This window comes from Bombina bombina, chromosome 2, assembly GCF_027579735.1.
Source record: "Bombina bombina isolate aBomBom1 chromosome 2, aBomBom1.pri, whole genome shotgun sequence".
NCBI classification, from domain to species: domain Eukaryota; kingdom Metazoa; phylum Chordata; class Amphibia; order Anura; family Bombinatoridae; genus Bombina; species Bombina bombina.
The window spans coordinates 504,167,435-504,190,199 of record NC_069500.1 but is presented as its reverse complement, the minus strand read 5'-3'; the positions used below and the strand labels follow the sequence as shown (position 1 = coordinate 504,190,199).

Here is a 22,765-nt window from a genome sequence, read left to right as displayed (position 1 = left end):
AACTGGAATTCAACTTCGGCATGTTTGTGTACTCTGCATTTGTTAAATGATTTTGTGTTGCTTTTCCCTGAGGGGCCTTATCTGACTAAAACTGCCTTAACCCTGGATACCTCTGCTTACAGTTCTTTCTGGTACTTATTTGTTGTTTGTTTTGTAGGAGCTGATTAAAGTTCTAGAGATAGTTCAGCTACTAAGTTTAGTCTCATTGCTCTCTTACCCCTGGCCTCTGTTGAAACACTGTATAATGTTCAGTACATCAGTAAGGGCTTGAGGTGAGCTGTGCTTCACACTCATTGATACCAGTTTGTTATATTTGAAACAACAGCACTACCTAACACTCGAACAGGAAAACATTTTGCTGTTTGTTACAAAGAGAAATTACATGTGGACACATTTGGTCTTGTTAGATATCATCAGCACATGATACATTTCTGCTTGGTGCATAGAGAAGCTGGTAAAGGGCAACAACTGATCATTGCATAGCGCATCTGCACTGTTTCCACTTTAGCCAGGAATTCTGGATAAAGATATGTAAATGAACTTCACAATGCCTGAAACTTTATGAATTAAGACTCCATGAACTAAGCAGCTAATACTGCTATGAAGTCTTTGTGGTCATCTGCTGCTTCTTACCCTCTCCTCCACCTCTGAGTTGGTGGATAGAAATCACCCTGAACATGTGCGCAAGTGCTTGTGCAATAGAACATATGGCATCTGAGGTACAGTGTCTGCTGGTTGGACAGGTCCTAAAGTCAGGAACCTTGTCCACCCGTGGCTTTGTACATGTGGCCCTTAGTGTCTTGTTTACAAAATAATAATTACACAATAATTCCCTCATGCTTGTCAAGCACCAAAGTGTATGCAACACTGTGACACTCATGCCAGTCATGTAGGGATAGAGCTTGGGTGGTACTTTTTAAAAGAGTCAGTTGCCACCAGGCCAGAGCTCAGATATTGTGTCTCTGTACCTGCTTCTAAAACATTTTTTATGCTCATTAAGCATTTTAAGTTAAAAACAGGATAGTCATGAGAAATGCACACCACCACTGGTATTTTGAACAAGTGTGTGAATGAGGGTGCAGGTGTAGAATATGGGCATACACAGCTAATACTGGGGCAGCGTTTACTAAAAATATTTTTACTAATACAAGTATATTGCAAACATTATATTTTGTCCCTTTAATAATGTGGATTGACAAAAAAGAAATTTAAATTATAAATCATTTGCCTCCAATTTTTCCACAATATACGATTTCAACACCACACACCTATCTAGATAAACTGATGTCCAGGAAATATGTTTTACATAGAGAGTTTATTTGTAAACACCTTTAATCTGTGTCCATGATGGACTGATAATTTCTCTTTTTGTGATGTTATTATGAATTGCTCAAGAGCTAGAGTTTTTGCGTTTCTTGCTGTTAACTTTGATAGTATAAATCTCATTCAGGTTAGGTAGACATTTTTAAAAATCATATATAAGAGCTCATACAAGAATGACAAAAATGGACAAAAAGACTCTATTAAAATTGTTTGGTTTATATACAGAAAATTCTTAGCTTGAGTATCATTAAACATTTGGCTGTATCATTAAACATTTGTAGCAATGCATTTTAGTTTCAGACACACACACACACTTGCAAATAAGCAATAAAAATGCCCTTAAATGCCCAACGGAAGGTGGTTTATATAGATCATGCAATTTTAACAATCTTTTCAATTTACTTCTGTTATCAAATTTACTTAATTCTCCTGGCATCCTTTGCTGAAAAGAATACCTGGGTAGTTTCAAGAGGAGCATTGCACTACAGGGAGCTAGCTGTTGGTTGAATGTTGGCTATGCACATACTCCTCATCATTGGCACGGGTTAAACACAGTTATATGCAATCAATAGTGCAATAATAAAATGCTCTAACACAGAGTTTTCTTTTTCTTTTTCACCTTCATTTTCCTAAAAGACATAGGGCTAGATTACAAGTGGAGCGCTAATTTATCTCATGCCCATAAACGGCCAAATTCACACATTACTGGGCACGCGATAAATAACCAGCCATTACAAGTGGCTTGTTATTGCTACCACAAGCTCGCGGTAGCAATTAGCGCTCTGAAAATTAACCAGAGATCAGATCGCTTGTTAATTTTTAAATATTCCCAATTGTTCCTAAAATAAAGTATATTGTATTTTTTTATTATAAGAAAAGTAGCATTTTTTAATAAAAAAAAACTGCACAAAGCAGTTATTAGGGTTTAAAGTTGGCCGGTGTGGGTGGGTTAGAAAAAAAAAAAAGGCATTGAAAGTGCCTTTACATTGCGTTCTATAGGGAACTGTGTGTTCCCTGTAAATATATATGTATATGCTTACATATATTTATGTGTTAATATGTGTATATATGACTTACCCCCTTCACTGCGCTAGGTTCTCATGCTGTGTACCACAGCATGAGAACGAGGCTCCTATTGGCAGACTCTAATGAGCCCAAAGCTTCCATGCAATGCGAACATGAGGTTGCATTCACTTTGCGCTGTGAAAAAGGTTAGGTGTGGTTATCTAGCTGCTTTGTGTGTAACAGTTTTGCCTACCTCAAATGTTACTAATTCTCACGAATTAGTAACAGGGGGAAAGAGACAGTGACAAAGGTTATGAGGTGGCGCCTTCGGCTAACTGTTTGTTGAATTTAATATAATGGGTTAATACACCAATAATAAATCAATTAATTAATAATGCAAGGATGACCTTAACATATTTCATATATATACACAATACTCAAATCATTCCGTAAATTCATAAAACTATTTAATAAAAAGATTTTTTAATTGCTCAACACAAGATATACAAAAGACGGTATAATTTTTTAAAATAACATTGGCACATTGGCTCAAAAAAAAAAGGAACTAGTTCCAGTACAAAGCTCCAGCGTACCACCCAATCTAACTGGCCAGTTAGTGGAAATACCGTTACTCCCATAATTATAACGTCTAAAGTGGAACAAAGTATTGAAGTTACAACTGACAGATTATCAAAAGACATTTCACAACACATTGTGTCCAGTTACTAGTTGAACAATTTGTTTCAAGAGGAAGTAAACAGAATAATAGAATATTGAAACATTAGTTATCAATGGGTATTTACAACGTATGATAATTTTAAAACACTGCACACAATTGCAGTCTAATTTTTGATATCGATTTTTTTTTGAGCCAATGTGTCAATGAATTTTTTATATGATCAAATTTTTTAAGATAATTGTCTTAACTTTTTATTAATATTATATTTAAGGGTATTGAATTGATAAAGGTACAATTTAATGAATGAACGTTCATGTTATTTTAAAAAATTATACCGTCATTTGTATATCTTGTGTTGAGCAATTAAAAAATCTTTTTATTAAATAGAGTTTTATGAATTTACGGAATGATTTGAGTATTGTGTATATATATATATGAAATATGTTAAGGTCATCCTCGCATTATTAATTACATTATTTATTAGTGGTGTATTTACACGTTATATTAAATTCAACAAACAGTTAGCCGAAGGCGCCACCTCATAACCTTTGTCACTGCATTCGCTTTGCAGGCCACTTCTAATACCAGAGCATAATTGCGTGCACTGGTATTACGAGTGGAGCACAAATATCACGTTCGCGAAAATGCAATTTTGGGCTCCACTCACACACTTAATCTGGCTCATATTTAGTTATTGGAAAATTCCTAATATTTTTTTTAGTTAAGTTTGACCAAGTGCTTCATATTAAAGAGACATGAAACATAAATACATTCTAGATAACATAATGTATTCAAAGCAAAAGATTAGCTTGACAATAATATGCAAGAGCATTTCTTAAAGTTATACAGTATATATTTATATTATTGTAACCTAGGTTTCCTTTTCCTACTGAGGCCAACCCACGACAGTTATAAATGGGTCACTAGAGTGTGCAACCAATTATTGTGTACTTGGAATGTGTTTAATGTCCCTTGATGTGCATACACATATATGTATGAACGTCCAGCTATTTCATTTCATAGAAAACATTTATGGATGAAACATTCTCCTTAGCAATTTCTGGAGTGATACTTTCACATCTTTGTTTCTAAGACTGTAAATTATTGGGTTTAACCCTGGCGTGACAACAGTATAGAAGACTGAGATAAATTTATTCATGTCAGAAGAGTAGCTGGAGTGGGGACGTACATACATAAAGATCATAGTGCCATAATATATTAGCACCACTATGAGATGAGCTCCACAGGTGGAAAATGTTTTACGCCTGCCTTTAGAAGACTTGATGTGAAATATAGAAATGACAATGAATATATATGAAACCAACGTCAGCATCAAAGAACAGAAGAGCACCAAAAGGGACAGGACAAAAATGGAAATCTCTGTGGAATATGTATCACTACAGGACAGCTTCAGCAGAGGGGGAATATCACAAAAGAAATGGTTTATCTCACGAGACCCACAAAAGTCCAATTGGGAGATAAGCAAAACTGGCATTAATCCTGTCAGAACACCAAATATCCAAGAACCAGCAACTAATTTTAAGCATGTCCTGGTATTCATAATGCTATGATAATACAATGGTTTACAGATTGCTAAGTATCGATCATACGCCATGATTAATAGCAGGTAACATTCAGAAGCACCAAACGTGACAAAGAAAAATAACTGAGTCATACAATTAGCAAAGGAGATATTGTTGTACTTCATCAGCAGATTGGCTAATAGTTTGGGCACAATTGTTGCAGTGTACCAAATTTCCAAGAATGAGAGGTTGGTGAGGTAAAAATACATGGGTGTTTGAAGTGACTGGTCTAGCCATACTACAGTCAAAATAATCACATTACCAGTTAGAGTCACTAAAAAGATAAAGAGGAATATAACAAAGAGAGAGATGTGAGGTGTATTTAGGCTTATCAGTCCCATAATAACAAACTCATTTGTGTTGTTTTGGTTGGTAAATGGCATAATGTACTCAGGATAAATGCACTGGAGCCATCCACAATATATCTATAAAGAAAAAAGAGACATCATTTAGTTAAACTATAGACGCCATACATTTGTTTGTGTATTAAAGGGCTCCAAAATATCTCTCCTTTGTTACATTTAAAGAGGTTGCTTATAAATTTTTTTTTTCTAAAGGAGATATTGCAGAGCTGAGAAAAAAACACTTTGGGCTAGATTACAAGTGGTGTGTTATCGTTATTATGAGATGCAATAAGCAATATTGAGACTGCACTAACTTTAATGTTTATTACAAGTTGAATGTAAACGCATACGTTCAAGCGCATATTAAATTTACACTCATCGGGTTATTGCTTCTGAAGACCTTGCGTAAAGTGTACGGCTTAAAGGGACAGTCTAGTCCAAAATAAACTTTCATGATTCAGATAGGGCATGTAATTTTAAACAACTTTCCAATATAATTTTATCACCAATTTTGCTTTGTTCTCTTGGTATTCTTAGTTGAAAGCTAAACCGAGGAGGTTCATATGCTAATTTCTTAGACCTTGAAGGTCGCCTCTAAGCTGAATGAATTTTGACAGTTTTTAGCCACTAGAGGGTGTTAGTTCATGTGAGTCATGCACGTGAAGTTACCTAGGAGTATGCACTGATTGGCTAAAATGCAAGTCTGTCAAAAGAACTGAAATGGGGGGCAGTCTTTAGAAGCTTAGATGCAAGATAATCACAGAGGTAAAAAGTGTATTAATATAACTGTGTTGGTTTTAAAAAAACTAGGGAATGGGCAATAAAGGGATTATCTATCTTTTAAAACAATAAAAATTCTGGTGTAGACTGTCCCTTTAAAAAAATGCCACCACAACACAACATAAATACATTAAAATAAAGTGTTACACTCATGTAAACAGTTTCTGATAAAATTATTCATAGAAATATTAATACATTTTTTTTATAAGGGTTATAAGGTTTATGGTATGTGACAAAGTATTTGACTGGAAAGGGCTATATACATGTAAGACATAAGTATAAACAAGTTATTTGGACTGTGATTAGCATGAGGGGATTATATGATACGATACCCCTGCTAATCACAGTCCAAATAACTTGTTTTTACTTATGTTTTAAACAAAAGTTGTATTTGCTTTTAAACTAAGCAAATGAGTCTGATTTTGCTACCGATGGGATCAGAGCTGTATTTGGATCTTCCACAGCCTGGGTTTAGTGAGCTTAAAGGGCCACTAAACCCAAAATCTTTCTTTCATGATTCAGATAGAGAATAGAAATTTAAACAACATTACAATTTACTTCTATTATTTATTTTGCTTAATTTTTTAGATATCCTTAGTTGAAGAAAAAGCAATACACATGTTGAGCCAATCACACGAGGCTTCTATGTGCAGCAACCAATCAGCAGCTACTGAGCATATCTAGATATGCTTTTCAGCAAAGAATATCAAGAGAATAAAACAAATTAGATAATATAAGTAAATTAGAAAGATGTTTAAAATTGAATTTTCTTTCTAAATCATGAAAGAAGAAATGTGGGTGTCATGTCCCTTTAAGCACTGAGAATTTTGAGCGAGCCTCTATCAGTACATTAGGGTGCTGCAACCAAATATGAGTTCCCTGCACACCTATACATTGAAGAAGGTGAAGACACAGATGATGCACACATGAGACGCCCTCTTTGTTTGTTTGTACTTCCAAGAAATGCATATTTTAATGCACTTGTAAAGGGATATAAAACCTTCCAATTTACTTATCTAATTTTTTTAGTTCTCTTGGTATCCTTTGTTAAAAATCATACCTAAGTAGGTATAGGAGGTGGGTGCTAGCTGCTCATTGGTGACTGCACATATATGCCTCTTGTCATTGGCCTACTGATAAGTTCAGCTAGTAGTGTATTACTGCTCCTTCAACAAAGGATACCTAAAGAATAAAGTAAAATTGATACTAGAAGTACATTGAAAGTTGCTTAAAAATGTATGCTCTATCTAAATAATGATATATTTGTATTGGGTTGTATGTCCCTTTCAGTTTTGTTAGAGTTGTTTAGAAATGTTATTTTCTGTTAAATGTATTATAAGTTACTTTACAAAATAATATACACATACAGTCAGATTACGAGTTTTGCGTTATGGCTGGCTCGCTAATAACTTGCAAGTTATTTTTACCGCTCACCTTTAATAGCACTGCTATTACAGGTTTGCAAAAACCCGGCGTTTGCGTACAATATGGTTGCATTGAGCTCCATACCGCACACAAATACCAGCGCTGCTTTGAGCTGCTTTGACATACTTGTGCACGATTTCCTCATAGACATCAATGGGGAGAGCCGGCTAAAAAAAAGCCTAACACCTGCAATGACAGAGCGTAAAGCTCCGTAACGCAGCTCCATTGATGTCTATGGGAAAATAAAATGTATGTTTAAACCTAACACCCTAACATAAACCACACGTCTAAACACCCCTAATCTGCCGCCCCCGACATCGCCGACACCTACATTACACTTATTAACCCCTAATCTGCCGCCCCCAACGTTGCCGCCACCTAAATAAATTTATTAACCCCTAATCTGCCGCCCCAACGTCGCCGCAACCTACCTACACTTATTAACCCCTAATCTGACGCCCCCAATGTCGCCGCCACCTACATAAATTTATTAACCCCTAATCTACCGCCCCCAACATCACCGCCGCCACTATACTAAAGTTATCAAACCCTAAACCTCTGGCCTCCCACATCACTAAATAAATATATTAACCCCTAAACCTAACCCTAAGTCTAACCCTAACCCCCAACACACCTAACTTTAATATAATTAAAATAAATCTAAATAAAAATTTGTAGTATTACCTAAATAATACCTATTTAAGACTAAATAGTTACCTGTAAAATAAACCCTAAGCTAGCTACAATATAACTAATAGTTACATTGTAGCTAGCTTAGGGTTTATTTTTATTTTACAGGCAAGTTTGTATTTATTTTAACTAGGTAGAATAGTTACTAAATAGTTTATACTATTTACTAGCTACCTAGTTAAAATAAATACAAATGTACCTGTAAAATAAATCCTATCCTGAGTTACACTAACACCTAACATTACACTAAAATTAAATAAATTTAATTAAAAAAATATATTTATCTAAATTTCAAAAAATAATAAACACTAAATTACACAAAATAAAAAAAGAAATTATCAAAAATAAAAACAAATTACTCCTAATCTAATAGCCCTATCAAAATAAAAAAGCCCCACCCCTAAAATAATAAAACCCCTAGCCTACACTAAACTGCCAATAGCCCTTAAAAGGGCCTTTTGCGGGACATTGCCCCAAAGAAATCAGCTCTTTTACCCCCCCAAATAAAAACCTACCTAAAAAATCCTAAGCTCCCCATTGCCCTGAAAAGGGCATTTGGATGGGCATTGACCTTAAAAGGGCATTTAGCTCTTTTACGATGCCTAAAGTCCCTAATCTAAAAATAAAACCCATCCAATAAACCCTTAAAAAAAACCTAACACTAACCCCCGAAGATCCTCTCACAGTTTTTAAAGACGGGACATCCATCCTCATCCAGCAAGGAGAAGTCTTCATCTAAGCGGCAAGAAGTCCTCAACAAAGCCGGGAGAAGTCTTCATCCAAGCTGCAAGAAGTTGTTCTCCAGGCGGGCAAATACTTCATCCATCCTCATCCAGCCTGGAGAAGTCTTCATCCAAGCGGCAAGAAGTCCTCAACAAAGCTGGGAGAAGTCTTCATCCAAGCGGCAAGAAGTCGTCCTCCAGGCGGGCAGAAGTCTTCATCCAGATGACATCTATCTTCATCCTTCTGACACAGAGCGGCTCCATCTTCAAGACATCCGGCGCAGAGCATCCTCTTCATACGGTCACAGCCGTACACTGAAGGTTCCCTTTAAGGGACGTCATCCAAGATGGCGTCCCTTGAATTCCCATTGGCTGATAGAATTTTATCAGCCAATCGGAATTAAAGGGTAAAAAATCCTAGGGTAAAGGGTAAAAAATTGAGCTTTTATCCTATTGGTTTATCCAATCCAATCAGCCAATAGGATTGAGCTTGCATTCTATTGGCTGTTACAATCAGCCAATAAGATTGAGCTTTAATCCTATTGGCTGATCCAATCAGCCAATAGGATTGAGCTTGCATTCTATTGACTGATTGGAACAGCCAATAGAATGCAAGCTCAATCCTATTGGCTGATTGCATCAGCCAATAGGATTTTTTACCCATTAATTCCGATTTGCTGATAGAATTCAGCCAATCGGAATTCAAGGGACACCCACTTGGATGACGTCCTTTCAGTGTACGGCTGGGACTGTATGAAGAGGATGCTCCGTGCCGGATGTCTTGAAGATGGAGCCGCTCCACGTCGGAAGGATGAAAATAGAAGATGCCGTCTGGATGAAGACTTCTGTCCGCCTGGAGGATGACTTCTTGCCGCTTGGATGAAGACTTCTCCAAAGTTTGTTGAGGACTTCTTGCTGCTTGGATGAAGACTTCTCCCGGCTGGATGAGGATGGATGTCCGGTCTTCAAAAACTGTAAGTGGATCTTCGGGGGTTTAGTGTTAGGTTTTTTTAAGGGTTTATTGGGTGGGTTTTATTTTTTAGATTAGGGACTTTGGGCACCGTAAAAGAGCTAAATACCCTTTTAATGGCAATGCCCATCCAAATGCCCTTTTCAGGGCAATGGGGAGCTTAGGTTTTTTAGGTATTTTTTTATTTGGGGGGGGTTGGTTGTGTGGGTAGTGGGTTTTACTGTTGGGGGGTTGTTTGTATTTTTTTGTTACAGGTAAAAGAGCTGATTTCTTTGGGGCAATGCCCCGCAAAAGGCCCTTTTAATGGCCATTGGCAGTTTAGTGTAGGCTAGGGTTTCTTTTTATTTTGGGGGGGCTTTTTTATTTTGATAGGGCTATTAGATTAGGTGTAATTAGTTTAAATATTTGATAATTTCTTTTTTATTTTGTGTAATTTAGTGTTTATTATTTTTTGTAATTTAGATAAATGTATTTTTTTATTTAATTTATTTAATTTTACTGTAGTGTAATGTTAGGTTTAACTGTAAGACAGGTTAGGTTTTATTTTACAGGTAAATTTGTATTTATTTTTACTAGGTAGCTAGTAAATAGTTAATAACTATTTACTAAATAGTCTACCTAGTTAAAATAAATACAAACTTAGCTGTGAAATAAAAATAAAACATAATCTAGATACAATATAACTATTAGTTATATTGTAGCTAGCTTAGGTTTTATTTTACAGATAAGTATTTATTTATTTTTTAATAGGAATAATTTAGGTATTAATTGTAATTTTTATTTGGAATTATTTTAATTATGTTAAAGTTAGTGGGTGTTAGGGTTAGGGTTACGTTAGGGTTAGGGTTCGACTTAGGGTTAGGTTTAGGGGTTAATAACTTTAGTATAGTGGTGGTGACATTGGGGCAGCAGATTAGGGGTTAATAAGTGTAGTTAGCTGGAGGCAATTTTGGGGGCAGAAGATTAGGGGTTAATAACAGTAATGTAGGTTGCGGCGATGTTAGGGACAGCAGATTAGGGGTTAATAAGTGTATGTAGGTGGCAACGGCATTGGGGGCAGCAGATTACGGCCTTTTGAGACGAAACATGTCAGCAGTCAGTCCCTAGAGTGGAGTCCATACCACTCACATCGCCACTGGATATCCAAGTTTTGTATCCCTTTTGGGATGAAAAGTTTTTTACTCTGCAATAAAAGATTTCAACAAGTTATCACTGCATGCAAGTGCACCTCATTTAAACATTTATTGGGCAGCAGATTAGGGGTTAATAATATTTAACTGGTGTTTACTATGCGGGAGTGCGGCGGTTTAGGGGTTAATATGTTTATTATAGTGGCGGCAATGTCCGGAGCGGCAGATTAGGGGATGTGGGAGGGCCTCAGTTTAGGGGTTAATAGGTAGTTTATGGGTGTTAGTGTACATTGTAACACTTTAGTTATGAGTTTTATGGTACAGCTCTGTAACGTAAAACCCATAACTACTGACTTTCAGATGGTGGTACAGATTTTGGGGCATATGTATCAAGCTCCGTATGGAGCCCCGTGTTTCTGACGAGTCATCAGACTCGCCAGAAACAGCAGTAATGAAGCAGCGGTCACGGTCACAAAGACCGCTGCTCCATAACCTGTCCGCCTGCTCTGAGCAGGCGGACAGACATCGCAACAATAACTAGAGGCCTTTGTAGTTATGGGCTGTACCACTCACTTTTTGGCCGGACAGCAAAACTCGTAAAACTGGCGCTATGGAAGTCCCATTGAAGTCCCATTGAAAAAGGTTCTGTGGTTACCTTGCATGACGGCCAAAAAGGTGTGCGGTACAGCTGTACCTACAAGACTCGTAATAGCAACGGTAGTGAAAAAGCAGCGTTATGAAGCTTTTTCACTCATAATGCAAAACTCGTAATCTAGCCGATAATATACTTGAAGCTATTAAAATCATATTTTTGATACGTGTTAAACATGTACATAAATAGCATGAATACACATTTGAAAGCAAAGCAAAGTATAATCACATCTTGTTAATTTAATTAAATGATTTAGAATTGTAATTATTTAGATAATGCAGTCCTAATTAAAGTGATTTGCTAAAATACCTATACATCCTATAATATTGTAAAAATATTTTTTGAGTGACCACCAACATTGGGCTAGATTAAACGTGGATAGTTTATTTTTTATGTTACCTTACATTCTTTAATATTGCTCACACACACAAACACATACACAGATATATACACAATTCAAATAAAATAAATAATAAAACACTAATCCATCGTAACTAGTAACAGCTAATCTGAACTAACTTCTCCAAGTTTGCTACCTTCAACGAACAATACCAAGAAACAAAGGACATGGAAAGGAACATGAAGAATACCAAGTAATTGGACAACTATATAATTGAATGTGGAAATAATATGCAATCAATTTAACTTTATGTATTTATTAATGTTTTTCAAGATGTCCTTTTCTATGTAAATCCAGGAGATTTCTCTTTGTTAGTAGAATATCAGTATATAACAATTAAAAGAAAGAACAAGCATACTTTAGCACCTGTTCTATTTATGTAATACACACAAGAAACAGCTTATAATGTGTGCCAAAGTATATTAAACTTCTCTAATTATGGGTATTAAAGCAGAAAATAAATAAAATGTTACAGTCACTTACCCAACTACCATCATCAAAACATTTACCCACCTCAAACCTGTCAAAAAAGGAAAAGAAAAGCAATAGATATGATTACTTTGAGGAAATGTTACAAAACTTTTGTGGCTTCATATTGGACTGCTGTAAAGTGTGTGCTAAATAGTTCAAGGTTAAAAAAATACTACTCCAAAAAACAATAATATTTCTCCCAACACAAACCCACCTTTTTACATATTTCCTTTCAGGCAAAATAAATACATCTATTGCAGCATATATTCAGAGCAATTGGGAAAAGCTCAGTAACTAAAGTGAACTAAGCCATGCTGCAAACAAGCTCCTCAGATGACCGGAAACTGCCTGATGCCAGAAAGTATACTGTATATAACAACATCTAAGCAAACATTTGTATTGTTGCTTTTTCTCAGTTAGTGGATCTAAGTCACACAAGGCAAGGAGAATGGGATGGACATGCAGTACCTTTTCACTGTTTCCACATACCTTAATCCCTGAAGCAAACATTTTTGGTGCAGTATTCAAGAATGTCTGTGAATTAAGGTCTTACCCCATCAGCCTGTTTGTACTATACCCAATGATCTTACTTTTGTGGCGCTGCTCCTTTTTCACTTCAATACTCTGGCTCAACCTCATTCTCAATCACCTTTCTCTTTTGCATTGACCAGTCACTTTGGCTAGACCTTTCTCATTTTAATTTAATTCTTATCCATTTTGGAATTTACTAACTTGTTAATTTTTTTTTTTTATTATTATTGTGCCATTTTTAATTTAAAATGAGCATGCATTGAAACAAGAAAGACAATTTGTGCAAAACAATCACGCAGTCCTTCTAATAGATTGGAATAGATTATTTAAATGCACTTTAAACTGGTGGTAAAGACTTACTCTAGATAAGTGGTGGCAAATCTATGGAAACTTTACGCCCAAAGTGGTGCTTAAATCAAAATTCTGGCACCTCTGGACTACTGCCAATGATGCCTGGTTTAATTGGATGCAATTGTCTGCCTTTTTAGTACTCAAAATATATTTATTATGAATCTACTGTATGATTTGAATTGTTGATATATTTCGTATGTACAGTGAATATTAACTTTATTGTCCCTTTAAACTTAAAAAGGGTACTTTGGGCATTGGGTATGTCAGAGATTATTTTTTAGAAGATAAATGCTAATTTGTTCCACTCAAAAAGGTTTGCTATTCATGCTTTAAGTCAATAGTTACTTTAGTGCTGTAAATTACATTAAATGTGGCTAGTTATTGCGAGCGCTGGTATTACAAGTGAAGCACAAATATCGCGTTCGCAAAAGAGCTATTTTGCACGCCACTCGTAGTCTGGCCCTTTATGTGTGCATATATGTGCATATACATATATACACATATAAACACATAAATACACATGTATATACATATACACACATATAAACACATAAATACACATGTATATACATATACACACATATAAACACATAAATACACATGTATATACATATATACACATATAAACACATAAATACACATGTATATACATATACACACATATAAACACATAAATACACATGTATATACATATATACACATATAAACACATAAATACACATGTATATACACACATATACACATATAAACACATAAATACACTTGTATATACACACATATAAACACATAAATACACATGTATATACATAAACACACATATTTAGATACACACACACACACACATATATATATATATATATACTATATATATATATATATATATATATATATATATATATATATATATATATACACACACACATACATACACCCTGGAGCCCTTTCAAGTCAAACATCTTGCCATATACCATATCCCTTGTTAACCCTTTTAAAAACTTCAATATTTAAATTATATTTTAAATTAAAATGTGTATATATATGAGTGTAATAGTTTATTTTAATATATTTTTTATGTGTTTTAGGACACTTTTTGTAACTCTTAAACTTTATTTCAGATCTCAAGTCATGCTAAATATTCAAGCTCAATTTTGGCTTGTGCTTGAGCGCATATCTTTTAGTATCAGCTGTTTTTAGCGTGGTATTTTTGCAATATCCATTGAAAGTATAGGTTCAGCTAGAGCAATTGCTGACCTTCTCTGGTAAATCAGTTTTACCATGGACTGCGCACTTAATGTTAGTTTGGTCAAGTGACACTGCTTACCATTAGCGCACTGATGTAATCTAACCATCTAGGATAGAACTGAGAAACATCATCCTTGACAGAAGAATTAATGGAACCTGAAACCCAAAAATTGTCTTTCATGATTTAGATAGAGAATATAATTTTGAACAACTTTTTAATTTACTTCTATTAACTTATTTGCTTCATTATCTTTCTATCCTTTGTTGAAGGAGCAGCAATGAACTACTGGGAACTAACTGAACACATTGGGTGATCCAACGAAAAGAGGAATATATATGCAGTCACCAATCAGCAACAAGCTCCAAGTAATGCATTGCTGCTTTTAAGCCTACCTAGTCTTGACTTTCAACAATGGATATGCTATTCTTTTGATCATGATTTGGTTTAATTCTGGTTATCTTCCCAGCATACAACAGCTATTCTTTTACCTTGCATTTCATTTTTGCACATAACCTAGCTCCTATTAAACATAATTGTACTAGCATTACATATTCAGACTTAATGTATCAAGATAAGCAGATTCTCTTTCAGCAGAGTTCCTGTTAACATGTTCTTTGTCCACTAAATTATAAATAATATTGAATTCTTTAGACAAAGGGCCAATGCTTTGCTACATAGAAAAACCAGCCTGGACACAATAGAAATACAACAGGATTCCATGCCTAAGTACTTTAAACATATTTTAAAAACACAGTTAAAATGAAAAGTGATCACAACATTTACATATGCAACCTTAAAAAATAAATGGACTTGTGGCAAGTGTCATTTTAAAATGATCTAAATAAAAGCTGATGAATCTGATCTCTACTGCATAGACTTCTCATAAATTAGTTTTTGATATTTACTTGTACTTCACACTAAGAGGCCTATTTATTAATGTGCGAGCGGACATGATCCGATATTGTGGATCATGTCCGCTGCACATCGATAAATGCCGACAGCATACGCTCTTTATCATTTATCATTGCACAAGCAGTTCTGGTGAACTGCAGGTGCAATACCGCCCCCTGCAGATTTGCGGGCCAATCGGCTGCTAGCAGGGGGTGTCAATCAACTCGCCACCTCAGAGCAGGCAGACAGGTTATGGAGCAGCGGTCTTTACACCGCTGCTTCATAACTTCTGTTTCTGGCGAGCATGAAGGCTCACCGGAAACACGGGACATCAAGCTACATACAGAGCTTGATAAATATGCCCCATGTAATAAAAATGAATGAATATCTTAGCCTTTGGGCCCGAATGATCAAGCCTCATCAAACCTGTGTCTCAGCGGTCTAAAGACCTCTGCTCCCTAACTGGTCCGCCAGCTCTGAGACTGTGGACATCAATCCGCCCGATCCTATACGATCGGGCTGATTGACACCCCCTGCTAGCAGCTGTGAATCTGCAGGGGGCGGCATTGCACAAGCAGTTCTCAAGAACTGCTTGTGCAATGATAAATGCCGTCAGCATTTATCGATGTGCGGCGGACATTATACGCTACATCATATCATGTTCGTCCGCACTTTAATAAATCGGCACCTGTGTCTCATTAAACTAGCATCAAAGAGCTATTATGTGTTTGTTATCCTTTCCATTTAAAGAAGGCATTTTATTGTGTATTAGAGTCTTGTATTTCCCATTATCCAATAAGGATGATTTTTGCATTGTGCAACATGAAACATATTTGAAAGCATTTTAATGCTAGTTCTTTTGTTTTGCCTAAAACATGCCTGTAAATATGATAATATAGCAAAACAATCCAAAACATTTTCTCACCACAGACAAACTTCTAAAGGCAATCAGATTTATTGAGTACCTGAAAATAATTGAGCTTTATACATGATGAGAGATATATTTTAAGTAATGTACTTTTATAACCAGACCCCTTAAACCTCCTAACCAATTAAATACCTGTCGAATGTTATTTACAGAAAACATTGCATTGCAGCTTGGCCATATTAAGATTACTGATTGTACCCATAGGGCTCACCTGTAATAGTTTATAGAAAAAAACAGCAACAGAAGCGAAGTCTATGTAATAAGGCTCCATGTGTAGTGTCCCTTCTCTGGACAGGGACTGCCTTCCCTGCTTGGGCTTTTAAAGCTTTACAATATCCCTTGGAAACACAACATCCATGTTCCCAGCAGACCAGGGAAAAAAGCTGATGAGCCACAGTGGATTTGGGGTTGTATTATTGTGTTGGTAGCAATTTAATACGTTGTGTTTACTCTCTACTTGTGTGGTCAGACACTGATCTTTGTGCATAAAACACATTGAGTTTTCATAGGAACAATACCCCATCTGTCTCTGGTAAAAACTTCAACATCTCTTCTTGAGATTATGAAAACAGTTTTAGTATTTAAAGTTCTATATCACAAAGATTGAACCTAGTCATTGTTATCTTCTACTTGTTAATGTTTATTTTGTCTACCTTATCTATATCAAGTGCTGACATATGCTATACATGCTTTAATTCGTACAGGCTTAAATTCAGGGTGTGGTGGTTTTGCCGTTAATAGTGTTTAGTTTTTTTTGTTGCTATAGGGTTTGTGGTGGCTTCGGGGTTAATTGTATGATGGAGCAGTAGTTGGGAAATCTTTATTTTTATTTTAATTATTTTTATTCATGAATACCACAAACAAAATTATCACTAGGCACAAAAAAAATTCAGTGCCTTTTGTCTCCAAGTAAGTCAAAAGTAACCAAGCTTTAATCCCTTGATTATTCCCTTTCTCAACCCCCAAAAAGAGACAGACTCCATTTTTCTCAAGATGTGTCAGAATTTAATTTTTGGCGATACTATGGTTACCTAACATACATTTAGAAAACAACCTTATTAGAGTGCTCCTTTAATTTATATACAAATTTAAAGTCCTTAGTTAACTTAGACAAGATTTTAGAAATACATTTTTTAAGAAGCTCCAATGTATTCTCCAGATTTATTAAGCCTCAAGAATTAGCCCTAACAATTTTCATCCTCAAATTACTAACACTAGAAATGATAAATCTCACCTCCTTGGCATTACAATTATTAATTTATTCATTTATACTAAAAACCATAAATTGTTTTACATACATAGTAGATGAGGTTGAAAAAAGACCGAAGTCCATCGAGTTCAACCTATACAAATATAAAATATATACAAAAAGCTCCAGTTAAGCTTAAATAATCCAACTAAAAGGTGACTCATTTAATACTAGCAATCATATCCATGAATTTTGTTTATAGACAGAAATGTATCCAAATAATTTTTAAATGTATCTAGGGTATTGGTATTCACTACCTCCTTTGGTAATGAGTTCCACAATTTTATTGCTCTTACAGTGAAAAAACATTTCCGTTGCAGGAGATTAAATCTCCTTTCCTCCAACCTTAAATTGTGACCTCTGGTCACAAACAATTTTCTTGGTATAAACAGAGCTTCTGCCATCTCTGTATATGGGCCTTGAATATATTTATATAAAGTAATCATGTCACCTCTTAAGCGCCTTTTTTCTAAAGAAAACAGCCCCAGTTTGGCTAACCTCTCCTCATAGGTTAAATTCTCCAATCCCCTTATTAGCTTTGTGGCCATTCTCTGAACTTTTTCTAGTTCTGCAATATCTTGTTATCTATTACTACCCCCAAATCCTTTTCCTCCTGTGTTTGGCTAAGTCTTGTTCCATTTAAATAATATGTTGCCTGCTTATTTTTACTTCCAAAATGTAGAACCTTGCATTTTCCCATATTAAATCTAATTTTCCATTTACCTGCCCATACTTCTAATTTTTGCAGGTCCCTTTGTAATGAAAGTTCATCCTGCTCTGACCTAATAACCTTACTTAACTTAGTATCATCTGCAAAAATAGAGATGTCGCTATTTAATCCTTGCACCAAGTCATTTATAAAAATATTATAAAGAATAGGGCCCAGCACTGATCCCTGGGGTACTCCTTTACCATACTTTTTTTGCAAGGTATAGATTTTTAATATCATACTTTCATTTTTTTATTTTTTTTTGCTAAATCTAAATATTCTCTCTAAGGGCTAGATTAAGAGTGGAGTGCTATTTATCGCTCCCGCTCGCACACTAACTATACTCGACTTCGGCTCTTTACGTGCATCAGGTAGTGCACATATTACAAGTTGAAAGTAAAAAATGTTTTGATGGGTGCTTACCGGATGTGCACAAAGAGCTAAAGGTTAGAATATTGCGAACACGTTATCATACTCCCCTTAGACTTCAATGGAGAGAGAGAAGCGGAAAAAAAACTAACACCCATACTCGTTCACTACCTCAAATCACCATAAGGCCTAAACCACCACATATCCCACCGCAAAGTACCCACTACAATATTAACAATTAAACCCCCCACACCCCAATATAGCCACGTACCCCACTTCACTTATAACCACTAAATCCCCACACCCACATGCCTGGATTTGAACCTGGGACTCCTGGTTCCCAGCCTGTCTTTCTTTTCCTGTGCCACCAGAGGTATCTTTTTATGTTTGCAGCATTTTGGAGACCCGTTACCTGCAGTAGATTACTCTCTGGCTCCACCTGCTTGCCAGCTGCAGGTAGTTTTCTAATCAGCTCTGCTATAAAGGGCTGCTTCACTAATCATTTGGTGCCTTGACATTGTGATTGAATTCCTTTGTTTTTGCCTCTGTTCTGTTTCCTGAATTCCTGTTTTGTTGTTGGATCCCTGGCATCTGAACTCGGCTTGCTGATTGACCATTCTTCTGGATTCCTCTTTTTGCTTTATGAAAGATTGGACTGCTTTCCTGGCTACTGACCCTTGGCTTGTATTCTGACAATTCTTTTGTATCCTGTATGCTTACTTGGCTACTGTGTCTATCACCATGCTGTGAGAACTGTAAGATTAACTGGCTGCTGAGTCTAAGCAACTATACTGTGACATCTGTTTATCCTGAAGCCAAGTACCTCTGCTGTGAGTACCTGTATACTTCCTTGGCTGTTGGTACTAAACTCCACTGCTGTAAGAACTGTATGTTAATCTGCTTGCTGAGTCTAAACAACTATACTGTGACATCTGTTTATCGTGAAGCCAAGTACCTCTGCTGTGAGTACCTGTATACTTCCTTGGCTGTTGGTACTAAACTCCACTGCTGTAAGAACTGTATGTTAATCTACTTGCTGAGTCTAAGCAACTATATTGTGACATTTGTTTATCCTGAAGCCAAGTACCTCTGCTGTGAGACTGAACACCTCTTCTGTGAGTACCTATATACTTCCTTGGCTGTTGGTACTAATCTCCACTGCTGTAAGAACTGTATGTTTATCTGCTTGCTGAGTCTAAGCAACTCTACTGTGACATTTGTGTTCCTGAAACCAAGTTGCCTTACTGAGATACTGGCGTATGCTCGGCCCCTACCTGAAACCAAGTTGCCTTACCGAGATACTGGCGTATGCTTGGCCCGTTCCTGAAACCAAGTTGCCTTGCCAAAGACTTTCGTTTGTTTATTATCAGTTTGGAATATAACCTCGATGTGCTTTACCTCTTGTTTTCCTTGCATTACCTTAGTAAAGTTTCTTTAAGAAAACACCTTCTTTGTTCTGTGTTTCCATTCTAGTATACTGAGTCCTACTCAACTCTTCACATGCTCTCAGCTTAACTCAGCCATCACCTTGCACATGCTCCATACCCCTGAACCTACTCAGCCGAGCATGACACCCCATATCGCAAAGTACCCCTCTACACTACTAACTGCTAAATCACTACAAAACCCATCACAAACTACCTACTAAACCCCCCAACCAACTAACCACACAAACCTAAGACCCCCTAAGTTACCAAAAAACAAACAAAAGCTAACGTTACATTAAAAAAAGCTAACTTTACAGAAAATAAAAAAACTACCATTACAGAAAAAAACAAACGAATTACCAAAAATAAAAAACCCCAGTTAGCAACAGCCCCTCAAAGTGATTTTGGAAGGGTATTAGATCTTTTTCAGAAAAATAAATACTACCCCATTATACAATACAAGTAAGCCCCCACCACTCACATTTTTTTTAACAAAAAAAAATATTTTAAAAATTGCCTTTGGAAGTGCAGTTCCCTACAGCTCTTTTGCTGCCCCCCAAAAAACCCTATTCTAAAAAAAATAACATCCAAGAAAGCCCCATAGATAGTACTCACCAGACTTGAGCTTGCCAACTGCAGTGCTCCTCTTCTATCCCGGTGGTGGTGGTCTTTTGTCTTCTCTCTTTATTCATCTATCTTCTTGTCTTCTTATCTTCTCTTCTTCTGTCCAACGTTCTCTTCATGTGGTCATCCGCCGCACACTGAATTTTGAATCAGAGAAATCCCCTTAATATAGGAATACCCTATTATTATTGCCTGATTTTCCTTTTCTAATTAAAATCACCCAATAGAAAAAGCTTTCATTGGCTGAATTGAATTTGAAAATTTGAGGATAATATGATTTTGCATAATAATTATTTTCTTGATAATATACACCTAGATTACGAGTTTTGCTCTACGGCTTTTAATGCTGAAAAATTGGCCATTACGCTGGAATGGTCAGGAACGCATATTACGAGTTGCGGTGGTATAGCTATACCGCAAGCATTTTAGCCTGTAACGCAACATCCATTCCGCACTCAAAAAAATTACATTTGAGTGTGGGATTTTCATAGCGCTGGTATTACAGGTTGTGCGGTCCGGCTAAAACGCTTGTGTTACAGCCTATACGACACGATCCATACCGCCATCTCAGACCAGTAGTTATAGATTTATTTTTTTTATTGACATTTTTCAATATACAATCAGATATCAACATACAATTACGTTTTACAAATTTCCTTCCAAATGGTTACACATCAAAATAAAGATACACCATACAAAAAATACATAACTTTTGATTACATTTATAATCTAATCAGGCAAGCGTAATTTTGTTAGGCCCCATTGTTCGCCTACCAGGGCCGTCTTAGGGACTCTTTATCCAAAAGACTAGATGAAGGACAAATTTAGACATAGAGTTAATCCGAACTAGGCAAAGGGCTAACTAAGTAACAGAAAATACAACTACCTAACCAGTAACTTTCATTTAGTGGCCGTACTACATTATTCAATGTCCTGCAACTTACAAGATCAGATGTTGTATGATGTGTTTGTAACAAGTTTCACCTCAATTAGGATATAAAGAAAGAGAAGCCAGTCCCCCATGCATTGTGGCATGACTACCAACATTGACAAGGGACCCTCTGTGGGATTCCCATAGGAACATCATATTATTATATAAATGTAGGCGATTAGTTTTAAGAAAGTAGTATCTCTCTAACTTTATAAGGTTGTGTACCTTGTCTCTCCATAATATTATAGAAGGGGGTTCACTAGATTTCCAGTGGGAGGCAATTAATTGTTTAGCTGCGTTAAACATAATCTGTGCTAGGTTTTTCTTTATTGAACATTGCAACTTAGTAAACACATTAAATAGGCAAACCTTTGGGGTAATTACTAGATAATATAGTGTTAACCTCTTTTAATATTAACTCCCAGAAATCTTGAAATTTATGACACGCCCACCAAACATAGCCCATTTCACCGATTCCCAGATTACATCTCCAGCATCTATCTGAGGCTTTCGGGAACACGTGTTTAAGCCTATGCGGGGTAAGATACCATCTTAGAAAAATCTTGTAATTAGTTTCCAATACTTGGGTGGAATGAGCAGAGTGAGCCGTATTATAGCAAATAGTTGACCATTCTTTGGGGTTAAACTGTTCTCCCAAGCCTTGATATACTTGTAAGGTTTCAGGGATGATGCTGTTAGTAACATTTTGTACAGTTGCAAGATAAGTCCTCTTTGTGGGAAATTTGTGCCACACATTTTTTCAAATGTGGTGAGGGGCCTTACAAAGTTATTTCTTTCCTTATGGGTATTAATGTAATGGTTTACCTGATGATATCTTAGCCATGGTTTCAATAGACCTTGTCCCAGAGATTCTCTCTCAGATTTAGGTTTTATTTTATTTAAGTGTAATAATGTGCTTATAGGTATGACTCTGTTAATGTTTAATTCCTTGTCTTGAATATATATCTTACTAAATGGAAGGTCTGGATTTGACAAAATAGGTGTTAACGGGGAGAACCTACTTGAAATCTCTTTGGTGTTTGAACTGATTAATTTCCAATCAGAGAATGTATTTGTTAGGGTATGCAGTCCCACCCCTTGCGTGGTATATGGTATATTAGGAGTCCAACAACCGCCACCCCAACTGCTGATTTCCTGAGATATCGTGCTCAATTTGTGTCCAATGTTTTAAATTAGCCTGACTAAATCTGCACCATTCTATAATCCTTTGTAAAGATATTGCTTTTTTATATAGCAAAAGATTTGGGACCCCCAACCCTCCCAGGCCCTTTGATGCATACATGGTTGATCTGCCTATTCTTAAGGGTTTATTCTTCC

The 22,765-nt window shown here is 36.1% G+C and overlaps 1 protein-coding gene across 1 annotated transcript; it reads right to left on the bottom strand.

Moving 5' to 3' along the window:
- Positions 1–4,037: 4,037 nt before the first annotated feature.
- Positions 4,038–12,813, bottom strand: LOC128647087 (olfactory receptor 11L1-like). Its single transcript, XM_053699903.1, has 3 exons — positions 12,728–12,813; positions 12,187–12,223; positions 4,038–5,015 (listed from the first exon to the last, which is right to left on the bottom strand). Exons 1-3 carry the CDS (start codon positions 12,811–12,813, stop codon positions 4,038–4,040), a joined length of 1,101 nt encoding a protein of 366 aa, XP_053555878.1.
- Between the last annotated feature and the right edge of the window lie 9,952 nt (positions 12,814–22,765).